General features: G+C 49.6%; 1 protein-coding gene across 1 annotated transcript in view; it reads right to left on the bottom strand.

Moving 5' to 3' along the window:
- The window catches only part of ano2b (anoctamin 2b), a gene marked incomplete at its 5' end in the record, with an annotated part of 119,247 nt that overhangs the window by 33,202 nt on the left and 64,236 nt on the right, over positions 1 to 21,809 (bottom strand). The window contains 8 exons of the mRNA XM_042317009.1: positions 2,542 to 2,594; positions 2,688 to 2,840; positions 9,427 to 9,575; positions 11,532 to 11,632; positions 11,747 to 11,804; positions 12,272 to 12,383; positions 12,850 to 13,051; positions 15,951 to 16,025. Coding sequence (XP_042172943.1) covers positions 2,542 to 2,594; positions 2,688 to 2,840; positions 9,427 to 9,575; positions 11,532 to 11,632; positions 11,747 to 11,804; positions 12,272 to 12,383; positions 12,850 to 13,051; positions 15,951 to 16,025 — 903 coding nt within the window. The remainder of the gene's footprint in view (positions 1 to 2,541; positions 2,595 to 2,687; positions 2,841 to 9,426; positions 9,576 to 11,531; positions 11,633 to 11,746; positions 11,805 to 12,271; positions 12,384 to 12,849; positions 13,052 to 15,950; positions 16,026 to 21,809) is intronic.

Raw genomic sequence — 21,809 nt, 5'->3', positions numbered from 1 at the left:
CACCATTATCCCAGGAACCCTAGCCCACTCCAATTTGCATATCACTCAAACAGATAAACAGATGATGCAATCTCTATTGCACTCCACACTGCCCTTCCCCACCTGGACAAAAGGAACACCTACGTGAGAATGCTATTCATTGACTACAGTTCAGCGTTCAACACCATAGTGCCATTACTATTATTTGACCATGCTGGTAATTTATGAACATTTGAACATCTTGACCATGTTCTGTTATAATCTCCACCCGGCACAGCCAGAAGAGGACTGGCCACCCCACATAGCCTGGTTCCTCTCTAGGTTTCTTCCTAGGGTTTGGCCTTTATAGGGAGTTTTTCCTAGCCACTGTGCTTCTACACCTGCATTGCTTGCTGTTTGGGGTTTTAGGCTGGGTTTCTGTACAGCACTTTGATATATCCGCTGATGTAAGAAGGGCTATATAACTAAATTTGATCAAAGCTCATCACTAAGCTAAGGACTAAGCTAAGCTAAGGGACTAAACACCCAGGACCCTCTGCAACTGGATCCTGGACTTCCTGACGGGCCGCCCCAGGTGGTAAGGGTAGGTAACAACACACAAGGCACGACTCCAACACCATCATTAAGTTGCAGACGACAACAGCCTGATCACTGACAATGACGAGACAACCTATAGGGCAGAGGTCAGAGACCTGGCAGGGTGGTGCCAGACTAACAACGTATCCCTCAAAGCAATCAAGACAAAGGAGATGATTGTGGACTACAGGAAAAGGCGGGCCGAACACGCCCCCATTCTCATTGACGGGGCTGTAGTGGAGCAGGTTGAGAGCTTCAAGTTCCTTGGTGTCCACATCACCAACAAACTAGAATGGTCCAAACAAATCAAGACAGTCGTGCATAGGGCAGGCACAACAAAGCCTATTCCCCCTCAGGAAACTAAAAAGATTTGGCATGGGTCCTCAGATTAAGACCACACTCAATGAGCTGTATAAGGCCATAAGCAAACAGGAAAACTCTCATCCAGAGGTGGCGCTCCTAGTGCCCGGAGACTTTAATGCAGGAAAACTGAAATCCATCTTATGTCATTTCTACCAGCATGTCACGTACAACTAGAGCTGAAAAAACGGAATCACATTTACTCCACACACAGAGACACATACAAGGCTCTCCCTCCATTTGGCAAATCTTACCATAACTCTATCCTCCTGATTCCTGCGTACTCAAACAGGAAGTACCAGTGATGTGCTCTATAAGGAAGTGGTCCGATGAACCGGATGCTAAGGTACAGGACTGTTTAGCTAGCAGAGAATATGTTACGGGATTCATCCGGATTCATTAACAACAACAACGTTTTCACCACAGCGACCGTACGTAGACATCCCAACCAGAAGCCATGGATTACAGGCAACATCCGCACTGAGCTAAAGGCTTGAGCTGCCGCTTTCAAGGAGGGGGACACGTATCCGGACGCTTATAAGAAATCCCGCTACGATGCAAGCAACACCGAACCATGCATGACTGCACCAGCTGTTTCGGACGACTGTGTGATCACGCTCTCCGTAGCTGACTTGAGTAAGACCTTTAAACAGGTTAACATTCACAAGGACACATGTTCATGCCACACACACAACTGCTGTTACCAGACTCTTACAATACTGCTCAGTTTATACACTTGCCCTCCATCCCACCCTTCCCCAATACACATACAAATATTGGACTACAAATTGTGCCTTTGTGTAATACACTGATGCTAACATGTTAATTCTACTGAGACATTTACTTAGTTTCTATTGTTATTGTTTATTAGTTCTTATTGTTGCTGCATTGTCTAGAAGGAAACTGCAAGTAAGCATTTAGTTGGACGATGTATCCCATGTGTATTCCGTACATACGACTCATAAAACGTGAATCTCTATGAGCTGGCTGGCAAGCAAACATGTCTGCAGACGATAATACCAAAGACAATATCAGCATGCATCGTATCTAGTTGTAAAATCGTCTAAACAAACTGCCCTATCAATTTAGGAGTCTACAATCTCACCATATCCAACCTGCAGATTGAAGCAGAGTGGAGTCTGACATTGGCAACGGCACCATGCAATGCACCTGGACTGAAGAGGCAGACAAATAGGAGACATTGTGGTGGGCTCTCCTCTTAGAATGACACATTTCTCCAGGTAGGAACATCAAACATATCATCACCCCATTGGAGAGAAGAGTTATGACATCAGTCACTATTAGATGTTTAGACGTTTTCACCATCTAAAAGTCATATTCCTATTAACTTCCAGTGTAGTGACTGACTATCACAGTGCTACTTCATATTAACTTCCAGTGTAGTGACTGACTATCACAGTGCTACTTCATTCCGGACGGATTTCTGCCTGCTTGAACAGCAATAGCTCAGATACACATGAAAACATTAAATGACAGAAGATCACTAAGAGATGCAGAAAAACAATATAACATTAAAAATGGGTGAATATTATCTTTATTGCATCAGGGTGCAAAAATACACTATGTTTTCAGAATGAGTGTGTGCGCTCCAATGTTAACACTTACATTTATAATGACAGAGAACTTTCCCATTCCACTCAGGATGTTGTACCAGATTCCTACAGAGAGAGAGAACAGAGTTGTGAGAGAAGAGTGGAGGGGTGTGGATCTGTGTGTGGACATGCGTCTTCGCGTGCAAGCGTGTGTGTTACCGATGTCTTTGGCTTGGACAGCGTCCGGTCGTCGCAGCTCGGTGACAAACTTCTTGGCATCGAGGCGGATCTCGATCACGTTGTTGAGAAGAGCGAAGAGAGGAGCCAGAGGGAATGACGCGACAAACAGAGAAACAAAACCAAACTGGATAACTGGGGAGAGAACACACACAGAGTGTTAGTTGAGAGGAACAACATGAGGAAGTGTATGGAACAAGTCATTATCTTATCTGGTAGTCCTCTACAACACACCAACAAACAGCTGGAGAGCAGGGGACCCACCCCGAGTTCAGGACCTAGCAGGGGACCCACCCCAGAGTTCAGGACCTAGCAGGGGACCCACCCCGAGTTCAGGACCCCACCCCAGAGTTCAGGGGGGGACCCACCCCAGAGTTCAGGACCTAGCAGGGGACCCACCCCAGGACCTAGTTCAGGACCTAGCAGGGGACCCACCCCAGAGTTCAGGACCTAGCAGGGGACCCACCCCAGAGTTCAGGACCTAGCAGGGGACCCACCCCAGAGTTCAGGACCTAGCAGGGGACCCACCCCGAGTTCAGGACCTAGGGGACCCAGGGGGACCCACCCCGAGTTCAGGACCTAGCAGGGGACCCACCCCGAGTTCAGGACCTAGCAGGGGACCCACCCCGAGGACCTCCCAGGACCTAGCAGGGGACCCACCCCGAGTTCAGGACCTAGCAGGGGACCCACCCCGAGTTCAGGACCTAGCAGGGGACCCACCCCGAGTTCAGGACCTACCCCGAGTTCAGGACCTAGCAGGGGACCCACCCCGAGTTCAGGACCTAGCAGGGGACCCACCCCGAGTTCAGGACCCACCCCGAGCAGGGGGGGACCCACCCCGAGTTCAGGACCTAGGGGACCCACCCCGGGGACCCACCACCCCGAGTTCAGGACCTAGCAGGGGACCCACCCCGAGTTCAGGACCTAGCAGGGGACCCACCCCGAGTTCAGGACCTAGCAGGGGACCCACCCCGAGTTCAGGACCTAGCAGGGGACCCACCCCGAGTTCAGGACCTAGCAGGGGACCCACCCCGAGTTCAGGACCTAGCAGGGGACCCACCCCGAGTTCAGGACCTAGCAGGGGACCCACCCCGAGTTCAGGACCTAGCAGGGGACCCACCCCGAGGACCTCAGGGGACCCACCCCGAGTTCAGCAGGGGACCCACCCCGAGTTCAGGACCTAGCAGGGGACCCACCCCGAGTTCAGGACCTAGCAGGGGACCCACCCCGAGTTCAGGACCTAGCAGGGGACCCACCCCGAGTTCAGGACCTAGCAGGGGACCCACCCCGAGTTCAGGGGGGGACCCACCCCGAGTTCAGGACCTAGCAGGGGACCCACCCCGAGTTCAGGACCTAGCAGGGGACCCACCCCAGGACCTAGTTCAGGACCTAGCAGGGGACCCACCCCAGGAGTTCAGGACCTAGCAGGGGACCCACCCCGAGTTCAGGACCTAGCAGGGGACCCACCCCGAGTTCAGGACCCCACCCCGAGTTCAGCAGGGGACCCACCCCGAGTTCAGGACCTAGCAGGGGACCCACCCCGAGTTCAGGACCTAGCAGGGGACCCACCCCGAGTTCAGGACCTAGCAGGGGACCCACCCCAGGACCTAGCAGGGGACCCACCCCGAGTTCAGGACCTAGCAGGGGACCCACCCCGAGTTCAGGACCTAGCAGGGGACCCACCCCGAGTTCAGGACCTAGCAGGGGACCCACCCCGAGTTCAGGACCTAGCAGGGGACCCACCCCGAGTTCAGGACCTAGCAGGGGACCCACCCCGAGTTCAGGACCTAGCAGGGGACCCACCCCGAGTTCAGGACCTAGCAGGGGACCCACCCCGAGTTCAGGACCTAGCAGGGGACACCCCGTTCAGGACCTAGCAGGGGACCCACCCGAGTTCAGACCTAGCAGGGGACCCACCCCGAGTCAGGACCTAGCAGGGGACCCACCCCGAGTTCAGGACCTAGCAGGGGACCCACCCCGAGTTCAGGACCTAGCAGGGGGACCCACCCCCCGAGTTCAGGACCTAGCAGGGGACCCACCCCGAGTTCAGGACCTAGCAGGGGACCCACCCCGAGTTCAGGACCTAGCAGGGGACCCACCCCGAGTTCAGGACCTAGCAGGGGACCCACCCCCCCGAGTTCAGGACCTAGCAGGGGACCCACCCCGAGTTCAGGACCTAGCAGGGGACCCACCCCGAGTTCAGGACCTAGCAGGGGACCCACCCCGAGTTCAGGACCTAGCAGGGGACCCACCCCGAGTTCAGGACCTAGCAGGGGACCCACCCCGAGTTCAGGACCTAGCAGGGGACCCACCCCGAGTTCAGGACCTAGCAGGGGACCCACCCCGAGTTCAGGACCTAGCAGGGGACCCACCCCGAGTTCAGGACCTAGCAGGGGACCCACCCCGAGTTCAGGACCTAGCAGGGGACCACCCCGAGTTCAGGACCCAGGGGACCCCCCGAGTTCAGGACCTAGCAGGGGACCCACCCCGAGTTCAGGACCTAGCAGGGGACCCACCCCGAGTTCAGGACCTAGCAGGGGACCCACCCCTAGCAGGGGACACACCCCGTTCAGGACCTAGCAGGGGACCCACCCCGAGTTCAGGACCTAGCAGGGGACCCACCCCGAGTTCAGGACCTAGCAGGGGACCCACCCCGAGTTCAGGACCTAGCAGGGGACCCACCCCGAGGGGACCCACCCCGAGTTCAGGACCTAGCAGGGGACCCACCCCGAGTTCAGGACCCCCGAGTTCAGGACCTAGCAGGGGACAGGGGACCTAGCAGGGGACCCCCCGAGTTCAGGACCTAGCAGGGGACCCACCCCGAGTTCAGGACCTAGCAGGGGACCCACCCCGAGTTCAGGACCTAGCAGGGGACCCACCCCGAGTTCAGGACCTAGCAGGGGACCCACCCCGAGTTCAGGACCTAGCAGGGGACCCACCCCGAGTTCAGGACCTAGCAGGGGACCCACCCCGAGTTCAGGACCTAGCAGGGGACACACCCCGAGTTCAGGACCTAGCAGGGGACACACCCCGAGTTCAGGACCTAGCAGGGGACCCACCCGACAGGACCTAGCAGGGGACACACCCCGTTCAGGACCTAGCAGGGGACCCACCCCGAGTTCAGGACCTAGCAGGGGACCCACCCCGAGTTCAGGACCTAGCAGGGGACCCACCCCGAGTTCAGGACCTAGCAGGGGACACACCCCGAGTTCAGGACCTAGCAGGGGACACACCCCGAGTTCAGGACCTAGCAGGGGACACACCCCGAGTTCAGGACCTAGCAGGGGACACACCCCGAGTTCAGGACCTAGCAGGGGACACACCCCGAGTTCAGGACCTAGCAGGGGACACACCCCGAGTTCAGGACCTAGCAGGGGACACACCCCCCGAGTTCAGGACCTAGCAGGGGACACACCCCGAGTTCAGGACCTAGCAGGGGACACACCCCGAGTTCAGGACCTAGCAGGGGACACACCCCAGGACCTAGCAGGGGACACACCCGAGTTCAGGACCTAGCAGGGGACACACCCAGGACCTAGCAGAGTTCAGGACCTAGCAGGGGACACACCCCGAGTTCAGGACCTAGCAGGGGACAGGACCTAGCAGGGGACACACCCCGAGTTCAGGACCTAGCAGGGGACACACCCCGAGTTCAGGACCTAGCAGGGGACACACCCCGAGTTCAGGACCTAGCAGGGGACACACCCCGAGTTCAGGACCTAGCAGGGGACACACCCCGAGTTCAGGACCTAGCAGGGGACACACCCCGAGTTCAGGACCTAGCAGGGGACACACCCCGAGTTCAGGACCTAGCAGGGGACACACCCCGAGTTCAGGACCTAGCAGGGGACACACCCCGAGTTCAGGACCTAGCAGGGGACACACCCCGAGTTCAGGACCTAGCAGGGGACACACCCCGAGTTCAGGACCTAGCAGGGGACACACCCCGAGTTCAGGACCTAGCACACCCCCGAGTTCAGGACCTAGCAGGGGACACACCCCGAGTTCAGGACCTAGCAGGGGCCACACCCCGAGTTCAGGACCTAGCAGGGGCCACACCCCGAGTTCAGGACCTAGCAGGGGCAGCGATCGGTCGAAGTGCATGCATTTAGTTTTACTTGCATTTAAGAGCAGTTGGAGGCCACAGAAGGAGAGATGTATGGCATTGAAGCTCGTCTGGAGGTTAGTTAACAGTGTCCAAAGGAGGGACAGTAGTGTCCCCCTTTGAAGATGGGGGATGACTGTGGCAGCTTTCCAGTCTTTGGGGATAACAGACGATGCAAAAAAGAGGTTGAACAGGCTAGGAATAGGGGTTGCAACAATTGTGATGGATAGTTTCAGAAAGAGCAGGTCCAGATTGTCTAGTCCAGCTGATATGTAGGGGTCCAGATTCTCTTTCAGAACATCGGCTATCTGGATTTGGGTGAAGGAGAAATGGGGGAGGTTTGGGCAAGTTGCTATGGGGGTTGCAAGGCTGTTGACCGGGGTTGGAGTAGCCAGGTGGAAAGCATGGCCAGCCGTAGAAAAATGCTTATTGAAATTCTCAATTATGGTGGATTTATCAGTGGTGACAGTGTTTCCTAGCCTCAGTGTAGTGAGCAGCTGGGAGGAGGTGCTCTTCTTCTTCATGAACTTTATAGTGTCCCAGAACCTTTTGGAGTTTGTGCTACAGGATGCAATGTTTCTGTTTGAAAAAGCCAGCCTTAACTTTCCTAACTGCCTGTGTATATTTGTTCCTAACTTCCCTGACATATTGCAAATCACAGAGGGATATTTGATGCTAATGCAGAATGCCACAGGATGTTTTTGTGCTGGTCAAGGGCAGTCAGGTCTGGAGAGAACCCAGGGCTATATCGGTTCCTGGTTCAACATTTTTTGAATGGGGCATGCTTATTTATTTAAGATTGTGAGGAAAGCACTTTTAAAGAATAACCAGGAATCCTCTACTGACAGAATGAGGTCAATATCCTTCCAGGATACCCAGGTCAGGTCGATTAGAAAGGCCTGCTCGCTGAAGTGGTTTAGGGAAGTCAACAAATGAGAGCGCCTGGGGAATGGGAGTGGAGCTAGGCGCTGCAGGGCCTGGATTAACCTCTACATCACCAGAGGAACAGAGGAGGAGTAGGATAAGGGTACGGCTAAAGGCTATAAGAACTGGTTGTCCAGTGCGTTTGGAACAGAGAGTAAAAGGAGCAGATTTCTGGGCATGGTAGAATAGATTTAAGGCATAATGTACAGCCAAGGGTATGGTAGGACGTGAATACAGTGGAGGTAAACTTAGGCATTGAGTGACGATGAGAGGTTTTGTCTATAGAGCCACCATTTAGACCAGGTGAGGTCAACCGCATGTGTGGGAGGTGAAACTAAATTGCTAGTTAAGGCATATTGATCAGGGCTGGAGTCTCTACAGTGAAATAAGACAATAATCACTAACCAAAACAGCAATGGACAAGACATATTGACAGGCCTGTGTAGCCGAGTGATCATAGGGACCAGTGGGAAGCTAGGTGAGCTGGAGATTCGGACAGCTAGCTGGCCGGGTCTAAAAGGCTAGCAGGAGTGCCTTAGTGGGACGTCTTAACGGAAGAAGTCTGTTGTAGCCCCCTCGTGTGGTTACGTCGGCAGACCAGTCATGATGGATCAGCAGGGCTCCGTGTGGTAAAAGGGTCCAGGCCAATTGGCAAAATAGGTATTGTCGCCCAAGAAATTGGCTGAAGGTCCTCTTCAGCTAACATTCCAATATGCTCTAAACAGCTAGCGGGTCGCGGCTAGCAGTCTAGCGGATGGGCTTTCAGGGGATGTCGCAACAGAGAAGCCTGTTGAAACCCCTTGGCAGATTATGTCGGTAGACCAGTCGTGATGGAATCGTCGGGGCTCAGTGTCGGCAGTAAAAGGGGTCCAGGCCAATTGGCAAAATATGTATTGTAGCCCAAGGAGTGGCTGATGGACCTCTTCAGCTAGCCGGGAGATGGGACTAGCACAAGGCTAGTTCCAGGCTCACTGGTGTTTGCGTCAGGACAGAGACGATAGCCAGGGGGTAGCCACTCGGATAGCAGCTAGCTAGCTGTGATGATCCAGGTGAAAAGGTTCAGAGCTTGCGGTAGGAAACCGGAGATGTGGAGAAAAAGCAGTCCGGTATGATCTGGGTTGAGTCGCTCTATGCTGACTGGCAGGAGTTGACCAGGCTAAGGTTAGCTGATGGCCGCTAGCAGTGGCTAACTGACTACTAGCTAGTTAGCTGGCTATATCCTGTTGGGGGTTCCGGTTCTGCAGTATAGAAAATAGCAGATCCATACCACATTGGGTGGCGGGTTGTAGGAGAGCATGTTGAAACTGAGGTTAAAAATATAAAAAATATCTATGAAATATATACAAAGGAAAAAAAAGATATATACACGGGACACAACAAGACAAAGACGCCTGAACTGCTACGCCATCTTGGATCTGGGATGAGGTTCAGTGATAAAGTAATCTATAGTAGCCAAGAGATGAGCTGTAAGTGTACCAAGCCTAAGAGAGAGACAGAGAGGCAGGGTGGTATGGTCTCTGTCCAGGTAACAGGGTGGTATGGTCTCTGTCCAGGTAACAGGGAGAGAGAGGCAGGGTGGTATGGTCTCTGTCCAGGTAACAGGGAGAGAGAGAGGCAGGGTGGTATGGTCCAGGTGTCTAGTTAATTACCTGACCTCCTCACCTCTGTTATCTACTGTTACTATATACTCACTCATCTCCATGTACTCGGGGGTCAGTCCTTCAAAGGGGACCAGGGTGTAGTCGAGGTTCCACTGTTGAGGAGGTCTGGCACGCTGCTCCTCTCTCTCCTCCAATGAAATCCCCTTACCCTTCCATGCTCGGATCAACTTCTTCAACTTACTGATGAGGGAGAGCGAGAAGGGCGGAAGAGATGGAGAGAGAAAAGGAGAGATGGAGTCAGAGAGAAAGAACCATGAAACTCAATGACACCAAGACACTATAGGACACAATAGGACACTATGAGCCACTATAAGTTGCTATAAGTTGCTATGCGCCCCAGTGAAGCAGCACAGAGTAATGGAGAACATGCTAAAATTAAAAAAGACGCTATGAGCCACAATGAGCCACAATGAGCCACAATGAGCCACTATGAGCCACTATGAGCCACTATGAGCCACTATGAGCCACTATGAGCTCCAGTGAAGGAGCACAGAGTAATAGAGAACGTCCTAACATTAAAACATTAAATAAGACACTATGAACTACTATGAGCCACTATGAGCCACTATGAGCCACTATGAGCCACTATGAGCCCCAGTGAAGCAGCACAGAGTAGTAGAGAACGTCCTAACATTAAAATATTAAATGAGCCACAATGAGCCACTATGAACCACTAGGAGCCACTATGAACCACTAGGAGCCACTATGAACCACTATGAGCCACTATGAGCCACTATGAGCCACTATGATCCCCAGTGAAGCAGCACAGAGTAATAGAGAACGTCCTAACATTAAAATATTAAATAAGACACTATGAGCCACTATGAGCCACTATGAACCACTATGAGCTCCAGTGAAGGAGCACAGAGTAATAGAGAACATCCTAACATTAAAATATTAAATAAGACACTATGAACTACTATGAGCCACTATGAGCCACTATGATCCCCAGTGAAGCAACAGAGTAATAGAGAACGTCCTAACATTAAAATATTAAAAAAGACACTGAGCCACTATGAACCACTATGATCCCCAGTGACGCAGCACAGAGTAATAGAGAACGTCCTAACATTAAAATATTAAATAAGACACTATGAGCCACGATGAGCCACTATGAGCCACTATGAGCCACTATGAGCCACTATGAGCCACTATGAGCCACTATGAGCCACTATGAACCACTATGAACCACTATGAACCACTATGAACCACTATGAACCACTATGAGCCACTATGAACCACTATGAGCCACTATGAACCACTATGAGCCACTATGAACCACTATGAACCACTATGAGCCACTATGGACCACTATGAACCACTATGAACCACTATGAGCCACTATGAGCCACTATGAACCACTATGAACCACTATGAACCACTATGAGCCACTATGAGCCACTATGAACCACTATGAGCCACTATGAGCCACTATGAGCCACTATGAGCCACTATGAACCACTATGAGCCACTATGAGCCACTATGAGCCACTATGAACCACTATGAACCACTATGATCCCCAGTGACGCAGCACAGAGTAATAGAGAACGTCCTAACATTAAAATATTAAATAAGACACTATGAGCCACGATGAGCCACTATGAGCCACTATGAGCCACTATGAGCCACTATGAGCCACTATGAGCCACTATGAACCACTATGAGCCACTATGAACCACTATGAACCACTATGAACCACTATGAACCACTATGAGCCACTATGAGCCACTATGAACCACTATGAACCACTATGAGCCACAATGATCCCCAGTGATCAGCACAGAGTAATAGAGAACGTCCTAACATTAAAATATTAAATAAGACACTATGAGCCACTATGAACCACTATGATCCCCAGTGATCAGCACAGAGTAATAGAGAACGTCCTAACATTAAAATATTAAATAAGACACTATGAGCCACTATGAGTCCCAGTGAAGCAGCACAGAGTAAGAGAGAATGTCCTAACATTAAAATATTAAACCCCTGATATTGATGTTAGGCTCATAAAGTCAGGAGAGAAAATGTCCTTCAGCAGAATGTATATCTGTAATGGCAGATATAGAGGAGGAATGGGCAGTGTGTGTGTGTGTTTGTGTGTGTGTGTGTGTGTGTGTGTACGTGTGTGTACTCACGGGATGCCAATCTCAAAGACATTGTTCTGAATGAGTTGTTTCCCCACCATGATGATGCTGAGCTGAATACATAACTCTATTAAACAACCTCCAGGGGCACACTGAGAGGGAGAGAGGGGGGGGCAGAGCCAAGAGTATGACAGAGGCCAGACAGTAAGTTGTAAGCAAGAACCTTAGCGTACAAACACCCCCCTCCACTAACATCCCCCCCTCACCTCCTCCATCCGGTAGTCATTAAAAACATAGACGTAGTCTCCCGGCCTGCCTGCAAACCTGTCAACACACACACACAGCAGGGTGAGTATAATTACATAAAGGCTGTCAAAGACCTGTTCTATTCAGCATGATAGTATGATAGTATGGGTGTCTGTGTTCTGTCTCATCAAACGGTCCTACTCAGAGTAGAGTCCTGTCTGTTCACAGTTCTGTCTCATCAAACGGTCCTACTCAGAGTAGAGTCCTGTCTGTTTACAGTTCGGTCTCAAACGGTCAACCCCTAACAACCCCTAGCCCCACCCCTAACCCTAACCCCTAACCCAGTGTCATTCATCTCTCCACATGTTAACCCCTAACCCTAACCCCTAACCCAGTGTCATTCATCTCTCCACATGTCAACCCCCAACCCTAACCCAGTGTCATTCATCTCTCCACATGTCAACCCCCAACCCTAACCCCTAACCCAGTGTCATTCATCTCTCCACATAACCCCACGTATACATGTGTGTGTGTCTGTGTCGTACCGTCCCTTAAAGAAAGCTACATATAATATGGGGGCGTAGGCGTTCATGAACTTCAGTAGAAAAGCCTTCAGAATCAGATGCTGCTCAAAGTTACTCTCTGTCCTTGGAATCTCTGGGAGAGGAGAGAGGGGGAATGGAGAGAAGAGGGATGAATAGAGGTGAAGAGAGAGGGATGGGAGAGGCGAGAGGAGGAGAGAGGGATGGGAGAGAGGAGAGGAGAGAGTGATGGGAGAGAGGAGAGGAGAGAGTGATGGGAGAGAGGAGAGAGAGATGCCTTATTCAGGAGACCGTATGAAAAAGTATTTGAGAAATCTGACGTAGCACACAGGACACAAACATGTAATAATCTGAATGTAGAGGTGGGTTACCCAGCTACAACACTTAATAATCTGAAGGTAGAGGTGTGTTACCCAGCTACAACACTTAATAATCTGAATGTAGAGGTGTGTTACCCAGCTACAACACTTAATAATCTGAATATAGAGGTGTGTTACCCAGCTACAACACTTAATAATCTGAATGTAGAGGTGTGTTACCCAGCTACAACACTTAATAATCTGAATGTAGAGGTGTGTTACCCAGCTCAGTGAGCCAGACGGCCACAGCTCCGTAGATCTCATCCAGTATCAGAATGACCACCAGGTTGATGATGACAGCGGTTGCCGTGACGGTGACACGCACGTTAGACTTGGTCTCCGGGTCAGGTGACATCGCCATTAGAGCGGAAACGACAATACGATACACGATCACACCGAAAACCGCAGAGAACGTCAGCCCAAACTAGGACAGAGAGACATTACTGTATTAGTCCCTCAGCCCAAACTAGGACAGAGAGACATTACTGTATTAGTCCCTCAGCCCAAACTAGGACAGAGAGACATTACTGTATTAGTCCCTCAGCCCAAACTAGGACAGAGAGACATTACTGTATTAGTCCCTCAGCCCAAACTAGGACAGAGAGACATTACTGTATTAGTCCCTCAGCCCAAACTAGGACAGAGAGACATTACTGTATTAGTCCCTCAGCCCAAACTAGGACAGAGAGACATTACTGTATTAGTCCCTCAGCCCAAACTAGGACAGAGAGACATTACTGTATTAGTCCCTCAGCCCAAACTAGGACAGAGACACATTACTGTATTAGTCCCTCAGCCCAAACTAGGACAGAGACACATTACTGTATTAGTCCCTCAGCCCAAACTAGGACAGAGAGACATTACTGTATTAGTCCCTCAGCAAATCTATCCAACCAAAAACTGCGACGCAGAAAACCTGAGCCTACGTTTCACTATGATGAATCAAATTGGAAAACACTAAACAAACAACACGAAGTGTTATCTTTCCAAAACGGAGATGTATGGGTCAACCACTTCTTCAATCTTTTGGCCCTATAACACAGACCAAACAACAAAACATCTAAATGATCAAATACAAATCTTAGAATCAACTATTAAAGACGACCAGAACCAAATTACTATACGACAGACCACGTATTCACCCTGCACACCCTAATTGGCAAACACACAAACCAAAACAAAGGCAAAGTCTTCGCATGCTTTGTTGATTTAAAAAAAGTGTGACTCAATTTGGCCTGAGGGTCTGCTAGACAAATTGATGGAAAGCAGTTCGACATTATAAAATCCATGTAGACAATCAACAAGTATGCGGTTAAAATTGGGAAAAAAACACACATTTATTTCCACAGGGCCGTGGGGTGAGACAGGGATGCAGCTTAAGCTTCACCCTGTTCAACATATATATCAACGGATTGGCGAGGGCACTAGAACAGTCTGCAGCACCCGGCCTCACCCTGCTAGAATCTGAGGTCAAATGTCTACTGTTTGGTGATGATCTGGTGCTTCTGTCCACAACCAAGGAGGGTCTACAGCAGCACCTAGATCTTCTGCACAGATTCTGGCAGACCTGGGCCCAGACAGACCTGGGCCCAGACAGACCTGGGCCCAGACAGACCTGGGCCCAGACAGACCTGACAGACCTGGGCCCTGACAGACCTGGGCCCTGACAGTAAATCTCAGGAAGACAAAAAATGGTGTTCCAATGGTGTTCCAAAAAAGGTCAATTTGCCAGGACCATAAATACAAATTCCATCTTGACACTGTTGCCCTAGAGCACACAAAAAAAACTATACAATATTCGGCCTAAACTTCAGTGCCACAGGTAACCTCAAAGCTGTGAACGATCTGAGTGACAAGGCAAGAAGGGCCTTCTATGAAATCAAAAGGAACATAAATTTGACACACCAATTAGGATCTGGCAAAAAATACTTGAATCAGTTATAGAACCCATTGCTCTTTATGGTTGTGAGGTCTGGGGTCCGCTCACCAACCAAGAATTCACAAAATGGGACAAACACCAAAAAATATCCTCCGCGTACAACGTAGAACACCAAATAATACCTGCAGAGCAGAATTAAGCAGATACCCGCTAATTATCAAAATCCAGAAAAGAGCCATTCAAATCTACAACCACCTAAAAGGAAACTATTCCCAAACCTTCCATAACCAAGCCATCACCTACAGAGAGATGAACCTGGTGAAGAGTCCCCCTAAGCAAGCTGGTCCTGGGGCTCTGTTCACAAACACAAACAGACCCCACAGAGCCCCAGGACAGCAACACAATTAGACCCAACCAAATCATGAGAAAACCAAAAGATAATTACTTGACATTTTGGAAAGAATCTGACCAGAGAGTGGCAGAATACCTGACCAAAACTTAAGGAAATCTTTGACTATGTACAGCCTTGCTATTGAGAAAGGACGCCATAGGCAGACATGGCTCTCAAGAGAAGACAGGCTATGTGCACACTGGCCACAAAATGAGGTGGAAACTGAGCTGCACTTCCTAACCTCCTGCTAAATGTATGACCATATTAGAGACACATATTTCTCTCAGATTACACAGGTCCACAAAAAAACGAATCATACATACTGGGTGAAATACCACAGTGTGACATCACAGAGAGATCAGGTGGAATACCACAGTGTGACATCACAGAGAGATCAGGTGGAATACCACAGTGTGACATCACAGAGAGATCAGGTGGAATACCACAGTGTGACATCACAGAGAGATCAGGTGGAATACCACAGTGTGACATCACAGAGAGATCAGGTGGAATACCACAGTGTGACATCACAGAGAGATCAGGTGGAATACCACAGTGTGACATCACAGAGAGATCAGGTGAAACACCACAGTGTGACATCACAGCAGCAATATGTGTGACCTGTTGCCACAAGAAAAGGGCAACCAGTGAAGAACACACACCATTGTAAATACAACCCATATTTATGCACATTTATTTTCCCTTTTGTACTTTAACTATTTGCACATTGTTACAACACTGTATATAGACATATGACATTTGAAATGTCTTTATACTGTTGGAACTTCTGTTAGTGTAATGTTTACTGTTCATTTTCAGATATTATCAACTTCACCTGCTTTGGCAATGTTAACATATGTTTCCCATGCCAATAAGGCCCCGAGAGAGAGAGAGCGAGAGAGCGAGAGAGCGCGAGAGAGAGAGAGAGAGAGACACGGAGAGAGGAGACAGAGAGACACGGAGAGAGGAGACACAGAGAGAGAGACACAGAGAGAGAGAGAGACAACATCAGGCCAAACTAAAAGCACAAAAAAGAAAAAAAAAAAAAGTCACCATAAAGAGGATGGAGGAGATGTTGATGAGGTATCCAGGCAGACGGTCCCTCCAGGTCAGCTTCTCCACACCTGTCTGGGTTAGAGGTTAGAGACACATTAAGAGCACAAGCACATGTAGATTACCAATATAGACCAGAAGAGACTAGTAGAACAGAGAGACCAGTAGAGACCAGTAGACACCAGTAGAGACCAGTAGACACCAGTAGAGAACAGAAGACAACAGAAGACAACAGAAGAGACCAGTAGACAACAGAAGAGACCAGTAGAGACCAGAAGAGACCAGTAGACAACAGAAGAGACCAGTAGACAACAGAAGAGACCAGTAGACAACCAGTAGACAACAGTAGACACCAGTAGACAACAGAAGAGACCAGTAGACAACAGAAGAGACCAGTAGACAACCAGTAGACAACAGAAGAAACCAGTAGAGAACAGAAGAGACCAGTAGAGACCAGAATAGACCAGTAAAGCTCAATATAGACCAGTAGAGGCCAACAGAAGCCAATATAGACCAGTAGAAGCCAACAGAAGTCAACAGAAGCCAAGATAGACCAGAAGACACAAGTAGAGAAGAGGGTAGACCAGTAGACACCAGTAAAGATCAAGAAAGACCACTGAGACAGGACTGCTGTATGTTCCTCTGAGACAGGACTGCTGTATGTTCCTCTGAGACAGGACTGCTGTATGTTCCTCTGAGACAGGACTGCTGTATGTTCCTCTGAGACAGGACTGCTGTATGGTCCTCTGAGACAGGACTGCTGTATGTTCCTCTGAGACAGGACTGCTGTATGTTCCTCTGAGACAGGACTGCTGTATGGTCCTCTGAGACAGGACTGCTGTATGTTCCTCTGAGACAGGACTGCTGTATGTTCCTCTGAGACAGGACTGCTGTATGTTCCTCTGAGACAGGACTGCTGTATGTTCCTCTGAGACAGGACTGCTGTTTGACCTCTAACCCTAACCATTGATAGTGATCACTACATTGTTGGGTTTGGAGCTGGTAGAAACCATTTCCCAGTACTTGTGACATTACAAGTTGAAACACACACAGACAGTGACTGTAGATGTCCCAGTGATGCAGTACGTTGTCAGATCATAAGGTGGACAACAGCACCACCTAGCACCCACACAGCACCAAGCACCCACACACACCACCAAGCACCCACCCACCACCTATCACCCACCCACATCCACCCACCACCCACCCACATCCACCCACCCACCCAAACACCACCTAGCACCCACCCAAACACCCAAACACCACCTAGCACCCACCCACACACATAGCACTGACATACATACTCTAACCCTCTCCCCCCACCTCTCGTCTCCTCCCCCCCCACCTCTCGTCTCCTCCCCCACCTCTCGTCTCCTCCCCCACCTCTCGTCTCCTCGTCTCCTCCCCTCATCTCCTCGTGTTAAGCTGGAGTGTCGTCCAAAAGAGGAAGTTGCTTCACAGGCTCTCTTTCCATTTCCCCTGTAAACTGGATGCATCCGGTTTTCAGCACCCTTGCTGAGGGTGGTAACCATGTGGTCTTGCACTGAAATGAACCCAAAGGGACCCACTATAAGGTCAGGACTCTCTCCTGACACCACCACATCCCTGTCAGAGTGCATCACACACACTCCTCCTCCCTGCAGGCCGCTAAGCCCTTTGGGAAATTACTGTCATGGGATTTCCTCTGGGCCATATGTCACCTCACACACACACCCTTTCTATCTAGAGCAGGAATTAACAGAGTACAGAGATGTACCACAAGGCACCTAGTGACAATGTTCTGCCATCTAGTCAGAGCAACGTCAGACGGAAGGGAATAGGAAGTCAGACAGGGTTAACGTCGGGTCGGGAGGCTGGGTGAAGGTCGGGAGGCTGGGTGAAGGTCAAGTCGGGAGGCTAGGTGAAGGTCGGGTGGCTTAATGAAGGTCGGGTGGCTTAATGAAGGTCGGGAGGCTGGGTGAAGGTCAAGTCGGGAGGCTGGGTGAAGGTCAAGTCGGGAGGCTAGGTGAAGGTCGGGTGGCTTAATGAAGGTCGGGTGGCTTAATGAAGGTCGGGAGGCTGGGTGAAGGTCGGGAGGCTGGGTTAAGCTGGGATAGAATCTGCTGTGTTCAACCAGGCCACAGTACTGCTAATTTCCTTTCTAGTCAGTTAGCCAGGTTTCTGTTTCAGTCTCTATTCGATTATACTGGGGAATTACTGATTATACGGTGACTGAGTTTATCAGGAAGTGTATAGGCAATGCTGTACCCACTGTGACTATTAAAACCTGCCCTAACCAGAATCCGTGGATAGATGGCAGCATTCGCGCAAAACTGAAAGCGTGAACCACTGCATTTAACCACGGCGAGGTGACTGGGAACAATGGCAGAATATGAACAGTGTAGTTATTCCCTCCACAAGGCAATCAAACAAGTTAATTCCTTCCGCAAGTCAATCAAACGAGTAAAACATCAGCAGAGAGACAAAGTGGAGTCACAATTCAACAGCTCAGACACCAGACGTATGTGGCAGGGTCTACAGACTATCAAGGACTACAAACGGAAAACCAGCCACGTCGTGGACACAAACATCCTGCTTCCGGACAAACTGAACACCTTCTCCGCTCACTTTGAGGATCACACAGTGCCACCGACGCGGCCCACTACCAAGGACAGTGGGCTCTCCTTCACTACCAAGGACAGTGGGCTCTCCTTCACTACCAAGGACAGTGGGCTCTCCTTCACTACCAAGGACAGTGGGCTCTCCTTCACTACCAAGGACAGTGGGCTCTCCTTCACTACCAAGGACAGTGGGCTCTCCTTCACTACCAAGGACAGTGGGCTCTCCTTCACTACCAAGGACAGTGGGCTCTCCTTCACTACCAAGGACAGTGGGCTCTCCTTCACTACCAAGGACAGTGGGCTCTCCTTCACTACCAAGGACAGTGGGCTCTCCTTCACTACCAAGGACAGTGGGCTCTCCTTCACTACCAAGGACAGTGGGCTCTCCTTCACTACCAAGGACAGTGGGCTCTCCTTCATTACCAAGGACAGTGGGCTCTCCTTCATTACCAAGGACAGTGGGCTCTCCTTCATTACCAAGCACAGTGGGCTCTCCTTCACTACCAAGGACAGTGGGCTCTCCTTCACTACCAAGGACAGTGTGCTGAGGATCACACAGTGCCACCGACGAGGCCCACTACCAAGGACAGTGTAAATCACTGGCCACTTGAATACATTGAACACTAGTCACTTTAATAATGTTTATATATTTTGCATTACTCATCTCGTATGTATATACTGTATTCTATTCTACTGTATCTTAGTCTATGCTGCGCTGACATTTCTCCTCCATATATTTATATATTCTTAATTCCATTCATTTACTTAAGATATGTAGGTATTGGGTATATGTTGTGAAATTGTTAGATATTACTGCACTGTCGGAGCTAGAAACACAAGCATTTAGATAAACCTGCAATAACATCTGCTAAACACGTGTATGTGACCAATACAATTTGATTTTTCAGTTAGTGAAGCCATGTTCTTGTTTCAGTCTCTATTCAATTAGTGAAGCTATGTTTCAGTCACTATTCAGTTAGTGAAGCCATGTTTCAGTCACTATTCAGTTAGTGAAGCCATGTTTCAGTCTCTATTCAGTTAGTGAAGCCATGTTTCAGTCTCTATTCAGTTAGTGAAGCCATGTTTCAGTCTCTATTCAGTTAGTGAAGCCATGTTTCAGTCTCTATTCAGTTAGTGAAGCCATGTTTCAGTCTCTATTCAGTTAGCGAAGCCATGTTTCAGTCTCTATTCAGTTAGTGAAGCCATGTTTCAGTCTCTATTCAGTTAGTGAAGCCATGTTTCAGTCTCTATTCAGTTAGTGAAGCCATGTTTCAGTCTCTATTCAGTTAGTGAAGCCATGTTTCAGTCTCTATTCAGTTAGTGAAGCCATGTTTCAGTCTCTATTCAGTTAGTGAAGCCATGTTTCAGTCTCTATTCAGTTAGTGAAGCCATGTTTCAGTCTCTATTCAGTTAGTGAAGCCATGTTTCAGTCTCTATTCAGTTAGTGAAGCCATGTTTCAGTCTCTATTCAGTTAGTGAAGCCATGTTTCAGTCTCTATTCAGTTAGTGAAGCCATGTTTCAGTCTCTATTCAGTTAGTGAAGCCATGTTTCAGTCTCTATTCAGTTAGTGAAGCCATGTTCCTGTTTCAGTCTGTAGTCAAATCAAATCGTATGTCACATACAAGCCCTTAACCAACAATGCAGTTTCAAGAAAACACTTTAAAAAGTAAGATAAAAATAAGAGCAGCAGTAAATAACAATAGCATGGCTACATACAGGGGGTACCGGTACAGAGTCAATGTGCGGGAGCACCGGTTAGTCGAGGTAATTGAGGTAATATGTACATGTAGGTAGAGTTAAAGTGAATATAAATAGATAATAACAGAGTAGCAGCAGCGTAGAAGAGGAGGCGGCAATGCAAATAGTCTGGGTAGCCATTTGATTAGCTGTTCCAAGAAGCTGTTTAGAAGCCTCTTGGACCGAGACTTTGCGCTTCAGTAAAGCTTGCCGTGTGGTAGCAGAGAGAACAGTCTATGACTAAGTCTTTCACAATTTTTAGGGCCTTCCTCTGACACCGCCTGGTATAGAGGTCCTGGATGACAAGAAGCTTGGACCCTGTGATGTACTGGGCCGTACACACTACCCTATGTAGTGCCTTGCGGTCGGAGGCCGAGCAGTTGCAATATCAGGCAGTGATGCAACCCATCAGGATGCTCTCGATGGTGCAGCTGTAGGACCTTATGAGGATCTGAGGACCAAGGGGTTCTGGGATAATGGTGTTGATGTGAGCCATGACCAGCCTTTCAAAGCATTTCATGGCTACAGACGTGAGTGCTACGGGTCGGTAGTCATTTAGGCAGGTTACCTTAGTGTTCTTGGGCACAGGCACTATGGTGGTCTGCTTGAAACATGTTGGGATTACAGACTCAGACAGGGTGAGGTTGAAAATGTCAGTGAAGACACTTGCCAGTTGGACAGCACATGCTCAGAGTACACGTCCTGGTAATCCGTCTAGCCCTGCGCCCTTGTGAATGTTGACCTGTTTAAAGGTCTTACTCACATTGGCTGTGGAGAGCGTGATCACAGTTGTCCGGAACAGCTGATGCTCTCATGCATGTTTCAGTATTACTTGCCTCTAAGCGAGCATAGAAGTTATTTAGCTCCTCTGGTAGGCACGTGTCACTGGGCAGCTCTCGGGTGTGCTTCCCTTTGTAGTCGGTAATAGTTTGCATGCACTGCCACATCTGATGAGCATCAGAGCTGGTGTAGGACGATTTGATCTTAGTACTGTATTGACGCTTTTCCTGTTTGATGGTTTGTCGGCGGGCGTAGCGAGATTTCTTATAAGCTTCCGGGTTAGAGTCCCGCTCCTTGAAAGCTGCAGCTCTAACCTTTAGCTCAGAGCGAATGTTGCCTGTAATCAATGGCTTCTGGCTGGGGGATGTACGTTCAGTCACTGCAGGAACGACATCATCGATGCACTTCTTGGGCATAGTAGGAGGTGGCCTGGCAGGTAGGTGCGTTGGGCCATTAACCGAAAGGTTGCTGGATCGAATCCCCGAGCTGACAAGATAAAAAAATCTTCTTTCCCTGAACAACGCAGTTAATCCACTGTTCGTCCAGGCGTGGATGTCGATTATGGCAGCCCCCGCACCTCTCTGATTCAGAGGTTGGGTTAATTTCAGAAGACACATTTCAGTTGAATGCATTCAGTTGTACAACTGGCTAGGTATTTCATCTTTCCCTTTCCCTATTGATGAAATCAGTGACTGATGTGGTGTACTCCTCACTGCCATCGGAAGAATCCCGGGACATATT

This window comes from Oncorhynchus tshawytscha, unplaced genomic scaffold (assembly GCF_018296145.1).
Source record: "Oncorhynchus tshawytscha isolate Ot180627B unplaced genomic scaffold, Otsh_v2.0 Un_scaffold_6975_pilon_pilon, whole genome shotgun sequence".
Taxonomy (NCBI): Eukaryota; Metazoa; Chordata; class Actinopteri; order Salmoniformes; family Salmonidae; genus Oncorhynchus; species Oncorhynchus tshawytscha.
Note: the sequence above shows the minus strand (reverse complement) of the source record. Positions and strands in the feature narration are given on the sequence as shown.